At 39.8% G+C, this 16,465-nt stretch overlaps 1 protein-coding gene across 6 annotated transcripts in view; it reads right to left on the reverse strand.

The window, feature by feature from the left end:
- Positions 1-1,038: 1,038 nt before the first annotated feature.
- The window catches only part of PRELID2 (PRELI domain containing 2), a 45,337-nt gene continuing 29,910 nt past the window's right edge, over positions 1,039-16,465 (reverse strand). The window contains exons 5-7 of one of the 6 annotated variants that reach the window (XM_039485338.1): positions 16,191-16,296; positions 5,718-5,783; positions 1,039-5,181 (exon numbers count right to left, since the gene is read on the reverse strand). In XM_039485338.1, the coding sequence (XP_039341272.1) occupies positions 5,727-5,783; positions 16,191-16,296 (163 nt within the window). In that variant the 3' untranslated portion in view covers positions 1,039-5,181; positions 5,718-5,726. The other 5 variants (XM_039485339.1, XM_039485340.1, XM_039485337.1 and 2 more) reach the window with 5 other exon arrangements.

Genomic DNA, 16,465 nt, shown 5'->3' on the forward strand with positions numbered 1-16,465 from the left:
TCACTTGATATTCAGCTGGATAATGTGCTTGTCAATATTTTGCGATTTGTCTTTGCAGCTATCTTAAAAATGACAATAACTGCAAACCTTGGAGGGCACAAAAATGTAACTTACCTTTATATCTGGTCTATTTTCCTGACATGCACTGCAAGAGTTTTAAACCATCTACCTCCAAGAACAAAAATGTTTCCATGCACTTGTGCAGACTGAGTAACAAATGAAAATTTGGGGATTAGATCATGGTATTTTTTTTTATATAGTCTGAACTCCCACTGATGTGTTCTGCTTTAAAAAAAAAATCCATTGAAATATTATGGCTATTGATCGAGAATCAAAATGTTAGTCAAATTTCCAAGCAGTTGTTCTAAGCAGTGAAGGATTTTAAGTTATGAGAAATATTTGTATTGTTTCCTTCTAAGCAATACAAAGAATTAACATGCAAGAGAATACCTATAAATATTAGAAAATTGCATTTTGTGTTTGTCATTCCATGCTTCTCACATTTCACAAATGCTTACTATTCAGTGCTCAAAGACCAAAATTATAAGCGTTCAGTTAACTAGTAAAGTGAGAAACAGAACTAGAGGCAGTTCAGTCCATTGTGCCAATATCCATGGATTGGTCAGGGTTCTTTCCACACAAGACTTATTGGGGCCAAATTTTCAACTGATAAACTGATGTAGGTCTACTGATTTAAAATGGAGCAATGCAAATTTAAGCCAGCTGTGACTGTAGCACATGGCTTAATCCTGTAAACATGCATACACACAACTTTGCTCACATGGGTAGTCCCGTTTGACTTCAGGTTAAGCTAGATGTAAGTGTAAGTACTCATAGGATCAATGCTATAGTATCCAGACTGGAAAAAGCCTATTCACGCATGGAAAGTTGATTCTGTTTGGATGGAAGAACTGGAAGGGCCTCCCCCCCCCCCCACACACACACACACACACTCCAGAGTTCTTTTTCCCCGTGTATCTGAGCAAACCTAGTGGTGGGAACCTCCAAACAGAACAGAACAAAGTCTGGAAACAGGAGTTCTAATATATTTTATTTTATTAGAAAATTGCAATGTAATGAGGTGCACTATTTCAAGGTTGTATAGAGGGGTGATGTCATTTGCTGTTGTAGTTAGCGGACATTTTACATTTCCTTTGTGTTCAAGTAGCCTTTGTATAATCACACAGCATATGTACAATGGCATGATAATACATTCAGTATTCACAGTACAATAGTTTGCATATAAAAACATTGTGTATCCAACAGTTAACATACATTCATACACACTACACATAGATATAAAAAAGATACAGCACCTTTCCTCACCATATGGCTAAACTGATAATGGATCACCTGGCTGAAATAAAGTCCCTGAATCATTGTTCCACATTCATGATTTTCTTTTATATTCTATAGTAGCAGTTGGCTTGGCTAAAAATTTATATTATATTATATACACACACACAAAAAATTGATTGCTACTGCTGCCATAAGCTATTAGCTATCTGAAATGTACTAATGAGTGCATTAGCAAAAAGGACTGCTACTGCTATGTTAGATTAACAAATTTTCATCCTATCATGACAAAGCTCATAACCACAATATACTTAAGACAAATGATCTACTTCATTCTGAAATACAATTTGCCCTGCCTCACCTCCAAAGACTCTCTCATTGCTGAGAGCTTAGAGTCATCATTTTACCTAGGACTGTTCCAATTAGTTTTGAGTTGTTTGTTTATCTTGTTCCTTAACAAAATTTGTTTTTAACAGTGTATAAAACTCTTCCCCCCTAGAGCATTAGAACAATCTACAAAAGAACAAAAAAAAAGATTTTAAAAACAACCAGTAATAAAAACTGCAATAAGCAACGCTTAAAGAGAATTTCTAAATTGCCTAGAAGCATAGACTTAATCTAGAATGACAGAAAGTTACAGAGAAAAAAATAAGCAAAAATTATTTTGCCCCAGGTGTATTGGTCTTGAGTAAGGGAAAAAAAACTTTTATGTAACTTTTAAAAGGTTTCACTGGATAGCATATGCAGCACTATCTAGGAGAGGAAAGTTTACAAGTATGAGGGAACATGACTTTAGGGGGTCCTTATGGCCAAGATTATTAAAACTGTGGGCCCAACCCAAAGCCCACTGAAGCAAATATATTACTTTCTCCTGACTAAAGTGAGCCTTTAGTCATACCCTGCAGTGCATAAAATTAGGCTCCTTGGGGAAAAAAAATTGAGCCAGTTATTTAGGGACCTACTAAGGACACAGCAGGACTTTGACAATCCTGGCCTATACGTTTACCAAAAAAAAAAAAAAGTATTTATATACCACTACCACCGTGATGTATCTGAGCAACTATTCTCAATCATTAATCAGTCATTTGAATACATATAGAAAAACTTTCATATCGGGACATTAGACTAAACTTAATTATTTGGATAGTTTTCCCTAACCAGTCCTTTGGGTGGTTAAAGAAGGATTTTCTACCAGATCCCATATACTCTACCTATTTGAATCTCCAGAAAAAACATTTAATGCTGCACTTCTAAAAGAATGTTAGTTTATTCAACAAACTGGTGTTATCTACAGGATTATGATCTCAGAAGATAAACAGTGCCAAGAGGGAAAAAAGCAGAGCTGTCATCCCCACAGATTAGTTCATCAGATGCATCACTATCATTGAACCTAACAGGACACATAAGTATCTTTTACTATATTGGTCTCTTTCTCCTACGTCGTCCAGTCTGAGTCATCCTCTAAGATTTTGTTTGCCCATTGTATGTAAATTATTCATTCATATACTGCAAAATTACATAGGGACAAAGCCAAAATATGCCCTAGTTAAGATCAATAGTCTCTCTGAAGAATATAAACAATGCAAAACCTCAAAATACACCAGTCCAAAATGAAAAATCAAACAGAACAATTAGTTTCAGAGATGTACTTACTATAGAAAACATCACGGTTGTATTCCAATTAATCAACCCACTTTCTCACTTACAAATGCTTGTCTATATATATGTCATGCCTTTAGTGTTATGAGCAATCAGATTTCTGTCATGCCAAAATATTGACCATACGAATTACAGGTTAAGGCCCAGCTTTTCAGAAGTGTAGCTTTTAATTTTTTTTTTTTTTAAAGAGTTGTGCAGGATATATTTGTTCATTTCTGTTTCTGTCTTCACTTCATAAAGATTAAGATCCAGGAAAGCATGTCTATAACTCTAGTCACAAGTGGTCCTATTGGAGACACCGGGGCTACTCGCCACTACTCATGTTGAGCACTCTGCTGGATTGGGGCTTTATATTGACTAGGTAGTATGATGCCATATGCCATCAGGAATCATTCATCAAACTTTTAAACATAAGAGCAACCCCTTGTTAGCAAATTCCTTTTCAGCTCAATCACAAATTACAAAAGTTGACTAAATTTTGTTATTGGATTCTAGTATATTGGATTATATCCTGGGGTGCCTTAAAATTAAATTTTCCAGATGACCAGACAAGTTGGTTAACCTCTGGAAGCAGTGAGTTAAACATGCCTTGATATACTGATTGTAGACAGTAAATGTGATTATATTCCATGCTGCTTTAGCCATTTTGATAAAAAAAACTATATCTGATGGAGTAGGTAATTTAAGTCCTTTCCAACCCTAATTTTCCTCACACTGAACAAGATTTGGTTCCACACTGTTGCTACAAGAACTTTAACTGACTGTTAAGCATCACTAATAACAACAGCTCAGTATCTCCCTAATCAAAATGATTCTATTGCTAGTTGATCTTGCCATTAAAAAAAAAGCGTGTACTAGGTCTACTTTCCGCCCCCCACACACCCAAGCTGTTCCAACAAGGTTTTAAAAGCAGAGGCCCAGCCTGTTCTGCATGGATATTAAAGATCCTCTGGAATGGTACACAGTAGTGTGGATTTGCCATAACTTCTCCCCTCCAAAGCCTCAGTAGTAAAAACAATCACACTCACGCTCAGCTGAAAGCACTTAGTACCGCCTAACACCCACTGACTTCAGCAGGACTCTTTGTGGACTGAGGTATTGTTCAGCATGAGCAAGGGTATCCAAATCTGGTCCTAAATTACTTGTATTTTTAATAAGAGGTTTTAAATAAAATTGCTCTTTCAAAATAAATCCCTCATCCATGCGAGCTCTCTTTTCCCTTAAGAATTTTACTCAGAAATCTTCTAATCCCCTTAAACTTCTCCACAGGCTCCTATCAGGACCAAAAAAAGAAAAAAAAGAAAATGTTTGGGGGACAATCAAATATTTTCACTTTAAAACTTGTAACTTTATAGCAGTGGGACATCCTTTGAAATGAATCCAACCACACTGGCATGGGCATGTTAGTTGGATGTTTCTGCTAAAGTCTAAGCAGTAAAATAATTAGCAAAGTTGACACTTAAATTACCATTACTAGGTTTCTCCTCAGTGGGGTGATGATTTCAAGTGGGTGTACAGTAGTCTCATCTCCCAGAACTACTGTTTCTGTGTTTCTATAGGCTCAGCAGGGAAGCTTTGCATTAGTTCACATTCGGAAGGACTAGACAATTTTTTTTCAAGGGAAGCTTTAATTTGTTGTTTGTTTTCAGGTTTTGCAGACACATTGGAAATACCAAATACCTGCAGAGAGATGCTGAGTCCACACAATTGCATGGAACTGTGATGGCACACATTTCCATTGATGCTTCTTATTAGATTATGCATTCTGTGAATAGAATCACTGCCCCTAACAACTAAGCTTCAAAATAAACTATTAAAATTAATAGAGGATATTCATACCTCTCTTGGCAAGACTCAAGATAACTGGTTGAAATGGTAGAAGATCTCTTCACAGCAAAAAGGGCTATTTATGTTTTTGCTGATGTTGGTTCTCTCAGTGAATGCTTAGTCTCAGTGAATGCTTAGAAATTTCACCAGAAATCCACATGAAGACATTTCCAAATTTACATCTGCTTCTTCAGGATCTCTCAGGATCAGAGTCCCTTTAAACAGCGTATCTTTCCTTAATCTTATCCAAAAGATGTATAGACTATTGTCATCTTTTCTCCAAGCTGTGCATATTGAATACTCCGTTTCCTCAATAAAATGGTACCAATAAAATTTGGATAACTTCCCTGGAAACAGTGACAGTAATAAAGATACATTGCTCTGATGACACTTTTCTTCCTGTAAAAAGCATAGAAAACAGCTTTTAGAAGAATATTTATTAGGAGCTAATCAATAGCCATTTGCTCTCATTCTGAAGCTACTTTTAAAGTCAGCCAAATCTTGCCTCTATGGGCAATCTCTGAAGAGATTACTTCTCTGCAAGCAATAAAGATCTCCAGACAAAGCGAACATCTTATTTTATTAAGTCTGACTATCACGCTCATGGTCTAGTGATAGATAAATTACGGGGGAGAAAAAGACAGCCCACAAAAGAGGTCTTAACATGATATTAAGGAACACTGCTGTATTATCAAGTTTTACAAAGCAGCAGTTCATTATTTTTTCCTGTAATCAGAATGAGTAAGTGTTAGATATTATTCAAAATGGATGATAAATTCTATATAAAGTCTGTATGTACTAACATGTGGAGTATATTAGTTAAGAAATGTATATAAGCAAAAATTACCAATTGAAAAAATCTGTTTTATAAACACATTTTGTGTGTACAAATATATACATATTGTATTTTGAATCTTTAAATTGATGACACTTACAGTTCCTTCTCAGGAAAATGGGCACCCACACTGTTCCTGAAGAAGAGTCTCCATTATTCTAATACCCTGTAAAGAACACAGACAAATCACAACCTACATATATATCACATATATTAAAACAGACACTAAAACATGCAAGCAGATGACTTTTCAGATCATCCAAACAACGGGACGATGGTCAAATCTGGAAAAAAACAATTATAAAATGGCAATAACTCCATTGTAATTTTGTCTGCAGCAATACTGGGGTAGCAGTGCAATTATATAGCTTGGTGTGTGCATATGGGGCAGTGAAAAGATGAGGAGGGGGAGTGTTTACATCATATTGTGCCCACAGCATTCTATTCTACTGGAAGGCACCTTGGCCTAGTGGCTGGAGCACTGGCTTGGGACTCCATACATCTGGGTTCAATTCCCAGCTCTTCCCCTGAGTAGCTGGGTGAACTTTGCCAAGGCATTTCACTTCCCTCTACCTCCATCTGTAAAATGGGGATAACACTTACCTTTGTTGTAAAGGGCTTTGAACTCTATGGATGAAACATGCTGCATAAGAGCTGGGAATTATTTTTAATAAAAGAGCATCAGATAAACACTGCTGGAAACTGGGGTAAGCGCTACTAATACATATGACACTTGCTTTATCTACACTAAAGAACTACACCAGAGCAAAACACACAAGTTACTTGTCACTGACTGCTGAAATGGGGGTTAATCCTCAGGACAGGAAATGTCTTAGGCAACATACATTAGCCTGTTCTATTTATTGATTCATTCAAACTTTTACTAAACTATAATAATCCAATGTTCTGGGAGCCCCTGAAACTTTCAGAAAGATGCTAAATAAGCAAAGAAACCCAGCTCAAGTCAAACACATCAGTGACAAGAACAGTAAGTTAGCCTCCCCATGTCGCCACTAACGAGCCCTAGCCCAATATCCAGGTCATCCCAGGCAAAGGACAAAAAAGCAGGCCTTACAGCGCACCTGTATGCTAACCAACTCAGGCTGTTACAGTGCTAAGGAGGAAGAGAGTGGTGAAGATGCAGGGCCCTAATGGAGTACGCCCTGCCAGACGATATATAATGTTTGCTACTACATGTTCAGATCCTGTTGGCGAAATCTTGGCCCCACTGAAATTGATGGGAGTTTTGCCATTGTCTTGAATGATGCCAAGATTTCACCCTGTGTATTCTTCTGTTCAACAAGCTGAGAAAAATTCTTGCTCAGGTCAAGTCGCTGCGGGGGGAATAAAAAGCAATTACTAGTTTTAATAAAAAGTTTAAGAGCACTTCTTTACACAGCTCTACATTAAAAACAGGTGAAATTTTTGAATTGTATATAATAGCTTGCCTTCCATGGACTATTCTTTCTATAGGAAGCGAGAACTGGCTAGCTTAGCCCATCAGTCTAAATTAAGCATGCCACCATTTACAGAATAGAGCACTAATTGACATAAGTGAAGACTCCGAGGTTTGCCTTGGGAATTTAAAAATGTTATTCATTGAATCAATTATGTTCAGTGTGACAGCTGCTTTTTCTTTTCTCCTCCTCATAGCATTGCAGTCTTTCAAGCAGAATTGTTGAGGGGTGGGGAGAGAATCTACAAAATGAATTTAAAAAAATATATACTAAAGGGCAGGTACAAGTCATTACTGAGTAACTTTTCAGTGGAGAATGACTAAATCAAAGACTAATCAATATATGCCTTTCAACTAAAGTTCAAACACTTAAATCTCAGCCCCAGGAGATCAAGCTTAAAGGGGCTAAATTTACACTGCTTACAGTGCAATGATGCACTTGAAATGCAGAACAAACATTGCTTACCCATTAAGCTGTCCACCTTTATGGATACAGCTTAAAAGCTTTTCTGATTGACAAGCCATAGAATAGTTTTATTTTTTCCAAGGTAAAGATTTCCCCCCCTCCCCTGCAAGAATCTCTCTTTTCTTGCAAATATCCAGATACTACTGTATTAGCTGGCATAGGAGCCAAGAGCTTACAGAGTTGTATGGATTCCAAAACTCAGAAGTGTAACTTTTTGGGTGATATGTTCTTTTAGACGTCTCACACAGGATATCTGATATCAAAGAAGGTACAAAAACAAACCAAGAAGGTGGTTGACAAAATAAATAAGGAAAGTCTGATGAATGGCAATCTATGGGACTCTCCAACACCATAGAAACAACCACGTTAAGGAACCTTAGTTATATCTCCATACATTATATTATTAGCTATCTCATAGAAACGGAAGGGACCCTGAAAGGTCATTGGGTCCAGCCCCCTGCCTTCACTAACAGGGCCAAGTACTGATTTTGCCCCAGATCCTTAAGTGTCCCCCTCAAGGATTGAACTCACAACCCTGGGCTTAGCAAGCCAATGCTCAAACCACTGAGCCAGCCAGCCAGCCCTCTCTCCCTCCCTGGTAATTTATAACCTAGGTGGAAACTAATATAGTCTCCAAGCTACCTTGGACAGCGATCATGTCTGTAGTGTACCACATACAACTACTGAACTGTATAATATTAATAAAATATGAGATTAAGTGGCTGTTTGGAGAATTTTATCTTAAGTAGAAACCATAAATTTGATTCTGATCGGGAAAAAAAAAATCCAGGTCTGAATGTAAAATTCATCCCCACTTCCAGTACAAAGATATGTAACCTGGATGTTTTTGATTAACTAGACGCTTCTTAACTCCACCAGAGAGGTCCTTTGGGGCCATCTGCCTGTCCCAAGTCAGGGTAAAGGAGGAGGGTTGGGTGTGGGGCTAGCAACTCCACCCCGTAAAAATCAGCTTGCTACAGAAACGCCAACAATAGAGTTAACAGAGACTTTTAGCCTGGAAAAAGAAGGGTCTTCAACTCGAAGACGCATGACGCTGGGTGTTGAAAGCCGCGAGGAAGCCACTAAGCCGATCACCCTTCTTACAACCAGGAGGATTACCATCGGCACATGGAACGTGAGGACCATGAGGTTGCAGCAGAGATGAGGAGCAACAACCTGACCCTACTAGGCATTAGCGAGACAAGATGAAGCTGGACAGAGACGACTGTTGACAGGAGAGCTGTTGCTGTATTCAGGACATGAAGAGACAACGCACCCCACACACAGGAGTAGGCTTCATGATGTCCAAACAGGCACAGAGAGCACTGATTGGTTGGGAGGCACATGGTCCCAGGATCATCACAACATCCTTCAGAACTAAAATGAAGAGGATTAAGATGAATGTTGTTCAGTGCTACGCTCCAACCAATGACAGTGAAGAGGACAAAGACTACTTTTACAACAGACTCCAGAAAATATTAGAGACTCTCCCAGACAAAGACATTACCATCCTTATGGGAGACTTTAATGCCAAAATTGGACCTGATAACACAGGATACGAACAAGTCATGGGGACCCACGCTCTGGGAGAGATGAGTGAGAATGGAGAGAGATTTGTGGATCTGTGTGCACTTAACAACCTGGTCATAGGAGGCAGCATCTTTCCTCACAAGCAGATCCACAAGAGTACCTGGGTATCGCCAGCAGGCATGACAGAAAACCAGATCGACCATGTCTGCATTAGCAAGAAGTTCAGAAGATCCTTGCAGGACGTTAGAGTTAGAAGAGGAGCAGACGTGGCATCCGACCATCACTTAGTGGTGGCCAGATTGAAGCTGAAGCTGAAGAAGAACTGCAGACAGAAGTACAACGTCAACCTTCTGAAGGACCATAAGAGCAAGGAAGATTTTGGATTGACGCTGAAGAATAAGTTTTCAGTACTACAGGATCGGTCTGAGGAAGAGGAAGACAGTGTACTCAACAGATGGCAGAAAGTGAGAGACACGCTTAGGTCAGCATGCCAGGAAGTGCTTGGAATTAAGAAACACCAGCAGAAAGAGTGGATCACAGCAGAGTCCTTGACTAAGATAGAAGACAGAAAGAAGAAGAAGGCAGCAGTCAACAACAGCAGGACTAGAGCAGCAAAGGCCAAAGCTCAAAAAGAGTATGCTGAAGCCCACAGAGCAGTGAAGAGGAATATTAGGAAGGATAAGAGAGATTATGTGGATGGACTGGCTGCAGAAGCAGAGCAGGCAGCATACAGCGGTAACATGAAACAGCTGTGCGACTGTCTGGAAAGTTCAAAAGACAAGCAGGGAAAGTCTATAACAGGAATAGAACAACAGATGAACAGATGGGCGGAGCACTTTGAGGAACTCCTGAACAGACCAGCACCACCAAATCCACCAGACATCGACCCAGCCAACGAGGACCTCCCAATCAATTGTGATAAACCAAGCAGAGCCGAGATCAGAAAAGCCATCACCATGATGAAGAACAGTAAGGCGGCTGGACCTGACGACATCCCAGCAGAGGCCCTGAAAGCAGACCTGGATACTTCAGTGGAAATGCTGTACCCCCTCTTTGAGAAGATATGGGAAGAAGAAGTGATTCCGGCTGACTGGAAAGAGGGATATCTCATCAAAATCCCCAAGAAAGGAGACCTCAGCAACTGTGCCAACTATAGAGGAATCACACTCCTGTCGGTGCCAGGGAAGGTCTTCAACCGAGTCCTCTTAGAGAGAATGAAGGATGCCGTCGAGCCACAGCTACGAGATGAACAGGCAGGATTCCGGCAGAACAGATCATGCACGGACCAGATAGCAATGCTCCGCATCATAGTCGAGCAGTCTATGGAGTGGAACTCCTCGTTGTACATCAACTTTGTTGACTATGAGGCGTGGATCGAGAGACCCTCTGGAAGCTCCTTCGGCACTATGGCATCCCAGCAAAGGTGGTCAACCTGATCAAGAACTCATACGACGGCATACACTGTAGAGTGATCCATGGAGGGCAGCTCACAAACAGCTTCCAGGTGCGAACCGGAGTCAGACAAGGATGCTTGTTGTCACCACTTCTCTTCTTCTCGCCATGGATTGGATTATGAAGACATCCACGGAATCCAGTGACCCAGCTTGATGACCTGGACTTACCTTGCACTCCTTTCACACAGTAAACAGCAGATGCAAGAGAAGACCAACGTAGTGGCAGCCACGCCATCACAGGTTGGCCTCAACATCCACAAGGACAAGACCAAGATCCTTAGGATCAATTCCATCAGCAACGACCCAGTCACACTGAATGGACGCCCAAGAAGTACAGTCCTTCACCTACCTAGGTAGCATCCTCGACCAGCCGGGTGGCACAGACGCAGACATCAAAGTAAGGATTGGTAAGGCAAGAGCAGCCTTCTTACAGCTCAAGAACATCTGGAGCTCCAGAGAGCTGTCTTTGGCAATAAAGATTCGACTGTTCAACTCCAACGTGAAATCAGTCCTACTGTATGGAGCTGAAACCTGGAGGACAACCAAAACAACCACCAGGAAGATCCAGACCTTCATTAATAGCTGCCTCAGAAGGATTCTCCAGATCCGCTGGCCAGACACCATCAGTAACATCCACCTCTTGGAGAGGACCCGTCAACTCCCAGCAGAGGAAGAAATTAGAAGGAGAAGGTGGGGCTGGATAGGACATACACTACGCACGCAGCCAACCAACATCACCAGACAGGCACTGCGGTGGAACCCCAAGGCAGCGGAAAAGAGAAGAAATACCTGGCGACGCGACCTTCAGGTTGATAGCAAAAAAAATGGGCTATACCTGGAACCAGCTAGAGCGAATGGCCCAGGATAGAAGACTCTGGAGATCTGTGGTTGGCGGCCCATACCCCGGTTGGGGTGACGGGCATGAATGAATGAATGAGACGCTTCTTACAATAATCTCCTCTATCATGCTAAACCTATAAAAACAGCATCCTAATATCGCGTGTTCTTTTTGCAACCACAACAAAAACAGTTGAGATTAAACAAATATTTGGTTATTATTTGCATGCCAAGTACTCTAATTCCATCATTTTAGATTAATTATATCAATGAAAACATAACTCATTTATTTTTCCATCTCATTATGCTTTTTGGTTGTTCTTGGCATCAAAAATTAATCTAAAAATATGTTCCAAGAATGGGCAATACTACAAATATTGCAGGGCTTAAGAGACATTGGATAAGACTCGAACCAAACACACTGGTATGCATGGTCATTTTATAAAATGGTCTTAAAAACAGTTTTACTTAATATGCAAAAGGCAGATTGTATACAAATTCATTGCTGATCATCTGCAGAGGTACCTACAAACCAATTAGATCACCTTTTTTTTTTTTTAAAAGCAGGATAAAAATAAGATGACTTGTTGCTCACCAATTCCCCTTCAAGCTAGTAAGCATCTTCCAGCTGCTATGTCTACACAATATTTAATAAACTGGAGACAAGAGTTCTAATACTGGAGACGCCTTCTGTCTGACTAGTGCCAGAATGACATATGATATCTGGGATGCCCAGAGCATCTGTCCAGATTTTTGAATTATTCCTATACATAGTCTTATTGGCTACTAGGCAGATGCACACTAGCCACAGAATTTTTTTTTTCCCCTGCCGAGAAATTTTCAGGGGAAAAAATTATTTACATTCTTTACTTTCTACATTGACTGTAATAATAATAGGAGATATACCAATCTCCTAGAACTGGAAGGGACCCTGCAAGGTCATTGAGTCCAGCCTCCTGCCTTCACTAGCAGGACCAAGTACTGATTTTTGCCCCAGATCCCTAAGTGGCCCCCTTAAGGATTGAACTCTCAACCCTGGGTTTAGCAGGCCAATGCTCAAACCACTGAGCTATCCCTCCCCCATAACGTACCAACTCCTCAAGCAGATACATCACCGTTCGCTAGATTATAAAGAAAGATCTCGGCCTCAACTCTCCATTGCTCCAATCCTGCACTTGGTGCTTTAAGCCACGTTTGCACTCCCTGAGTCTCAAAACTGCCATAACTGACACTCTGGTTGCCCATGGAAAGCAGAGAATAGCAGGAGAGTAACTCCAATTACTTTCCATCTCCCTTCCCCAGCATGCACCCTGTGTCACCTGGTCAGTTCTATGCTAGCAAGGGAACCCCCTATACATTCATGGGTTGGGGCTCCTTTACACTGTCAGAGTATCATAAAGGAGTCTGAGGGCAGCAATAAAAACCCAGGCCCCCTGCAACATCTCTCTCTACTTAAAGTTCACTTTCCTGTTAAAGGCTAGTTTTCAAGCTCCAACTCCTAACTTCTACAAAACAAAAAGGAATAATTCTGACACATCACAGCTTATTTCCCATCACAGGGTACAATTTTTGGTCAACATTTCAGTTAAATCGAAGAAGAAATTCTAGAGGTAGGAGTCAAATATTTCACAGTCATTCAATTTTTTTAAAAACACAGTTTAACAGTTATTGAGATCATATCTCAATAATGAAATCTACTGAAAAAAAAATCTAAATCACCTTCTCTAGTGCTCCATGAATAGAGAAGTGCCTTCTACTCTATTACGATAGGAAATTCAGAGATATTGAATACTGATTGTGTGGGAAACAGACACCTGATTGTCGTCTATTCATAACTATAAATATTAAGACAGCATTTTCTCTTGCTCCATCTGAAGCCTATACTCTCTCTCAATGCTTTCCCCTCCAGTCCCTCAATTCCACTTCCCACCACCCCACCACAATAACCTCTCTCATTTTAATCTCTAAAAATGTAGGATTTAAATGTGGACTAGTGGCAGGGGATCGGGGGTAGGGATGGGTATGTTCTCTGTAAAAACACTTCAAAATCCTGACCATATTATACTTCTATTTATTATAAGCACTACAAATACCAGGTATAATGAGGAAGTCTCTCTTTTTGGCTACATGATATAAATTTGGTACAGATACAAATCTGCATCTCAAGAAGATTGATTAGGTCTTAATGAATTATTTCATACATTTCTTCTCCAATGCAGAAAAAGGCAATTCATTAGGGGTAAAGTGACTCTCCTTATTAATGGTCTCAAGATTTTGTCTTTAGGATTAATTGAATTACTACTGGCACAATTCTGAACAGCAGATATTTCTATATGGAATTAATCTTCACCTAGTGCTGCCTTTGGGAATACAGCAAACCCAAAGCTATAGGAATCTTTCGAACGCAAGAGTGCTCATTTATTAAGTATACGTTGCTTTACCACTTTAGAAGATTATCTTTCTATTGCTGAAAGTGAGCATATTTTAGCTGAGTATAATTGGAACTACCTCATTCTCAGCTCTTTCTAGTAAAAATCCCCATCGAAGGGTTTTAAAGAAAGCCAATGTACTAGGAGAGACTGCTTTATCAAGAAGAGCACAGAAGCAAAAAGGTACACAAGCGTGTAAGTCAATTTTGTTTAATTTAGGTTTTTCTTATCCACAGATCTGCAGTCATAGCCAAAATTCTCAAAGAGATTCCAGTGGAGCATTGTACAGTTCTTGTGATTTGGATTTTATTTTGTGCACTGACACCAAGCTGAGATATACTAGTAATGTGCTTAAAGTTTAACCCATTACAAAATACAGATTTATAGGAGGTGTAAAAAGGAGACAGTTATTTCAAAAGAATAAGGCTTTTTAGGGTAGCAAGAGTAACCTAAGGGGGGAAAAAAAATGAAAACCACAGTTTGAAATATTTCTCTGAGAGTAACACCTGGAGCCATATTTTCCAAATCAGCCTCATTTTTTAATCAGGTTCCTGGACCACCTCAGCTGGCTCCTCTCAATCCGGAGTAGCAGCAGCTGTGCCCCAAGGCTCTCCCAAATAGCCAAGCCCCTCAGCGTGTCTCAGAGAGTAATCTCAGCCACCCTGCGAAGAAACCTCACTTCCGCTGCTTGTACCCACAATCTTGTCCTTTCAGTCACTACCCAAAGTTCATGGCCATACGTGAGGATGGGGATGTAGAGTGACCTGTAAAGAGAGAACTTTGTCCGAGAACTAAGCTTCCACTGCTCCACCACAGATCAGTATGGCACCCACATCACTGCTGCCACCACACCAATCTGCCAGTCAATTTCACGCTCCCGCTCACCATCACTCGTGAACAAGACCCCTAAATAGTTGAACTCTTCCACTAAGGGCAGTTGCTCCCCCTCTCACCTGGAAGGAACAGTCCACTCTCTTCTGGGAGAGGACCATGACCTCCGATTTGGAGTTGCTGATTATCATCCCAGCCGCTTCATACTCAGCAGCAAAAACATCAGAGATCACAATCTGAACATGCAAGAAGGACACCTGCAAACAGATGCCACCTCTGCATCCCCATACTAGATACACTCCACAGCTCAGCCGCGCCTTGATATCCTATCCAGGAAAATCACGAACAGGAGTGGGGACGAGTCCAACCCTTGGCGGAGTCCAACGCCCACCCTGAACGAATTCGACGTAATGCCAAGAATACAAACACAGCTCTCACTCCGAGAATAGAGGGACCTGATAGCACGCAAAAAAAAAAAAAAAGTACTTCTGAAAATCTTACACCCCAAAAGTCTATCATTTTTATCTGTTCCTAATTAGAAGTCAACTGAATACACCTTTGACAATGCAGGTCCTTCAAGTACATTTAACAAGTGAAATTACTCCTGGTAAAGAAAAAAAAATGCTGTAAATAATGGAAATTTAGGTCAGTTACATTTTTTGCGTTATGCAAGATTTATATCCCAATATGAAAATGCAGCACCACTGGTCACCCACCCACATTTATGTATATCAAAGCAACATACCTGTCAAAACACTCAAGATGTGTATTTTTTCAGTGAAAAGGCTTAATTAAGCATCCCTTTCATTTCTAGCTGATTAAAAATTGCATATGGAGCCAGTTGGACACCAACATTTCCTCCTCCTCAAAACCCCCACATCTAACGAATGTAAGAATTCTACATCATTCAATTTCATGGTGAATAATTTGCATGAGATTTTTGTTTGTAAACCCAGATCTTCAATATGACATGCCTTCCTCAAACTAATGATGTTGGAATATTATTTCCTTTGGATACACTTCTGGATACCAAAGTGGCTTTTATTTCCTTTCATAATTCTTACCAAAAAGACAGGATTATTGATCCATATAAAATTGTTACAAGAAGATTGACTGTTGCTATTGTAAATATATCAAGATGCCTGAAGCATTCAACATTACTGGGGGGAAAGTGCAGCCATACATGCATGTTCGTTAAGTACTGTAAGATGATTGGATGCAAGAGTGCTATAAAACGATAAGCTATTATTACAGTATATTACTAGTACACTGAAATGTTAGCAGGAAAAACGTTTCAACATCTAGAGGAAATGAGAATAATGAATTTAACAAAATGATTTAAAAATACGTTTGAATATGTAATAGTAATTTTCCAAACTGTATCCCATTTCTTGTTCTATTATTTACAATTAAAGGAAAAGACCAAAGTTATTTTTATATGATGGGTAAAGAAGCCAAGTTTCAACTCCTTAAGATTTTAAAACCCAAACTGGATTATTAGGGATTGGCAGAATTTGACAGATTTCAAATGTAATTTTAAGAACAAATATAAATAAAAAGTTAAACCTACCTTCTTGACTCCTTGATTTAGAAACGTTTGAGCAAAAGCTTCCAATACACAATTGAGCAACCCTGCTCCAGTAATGGATATCCTCCCTTTCTGGATGAACTCTGTCCTATAAAACAGGAATGTAACGATTGTATTCCTCTCTTTAAATGCATGGACAGTAATTCTATGATGAACTATAATTTTAGAAACAGGCACAAAAATCAAAATTCACTGCTTAGATTCAGACAAGTGGATCAGAGAGGGTACTATTGTGGGCAGGGAAGAACAATGTTTTT

The sequence above is a fragment of the Mauremys reevesii genome, linkage group 8 (genome assembly GCF_016161935.1).
Source record: "Mauremys reevesii isolate NIE-2019 linkage group 8, ASM1616193v1, whole genome shotgun sequence".
NCBI lineage: Eukaryota > Metazoa > Chordata > Testudines > Geoemydidae > Mauremys > Mauremys reevesii.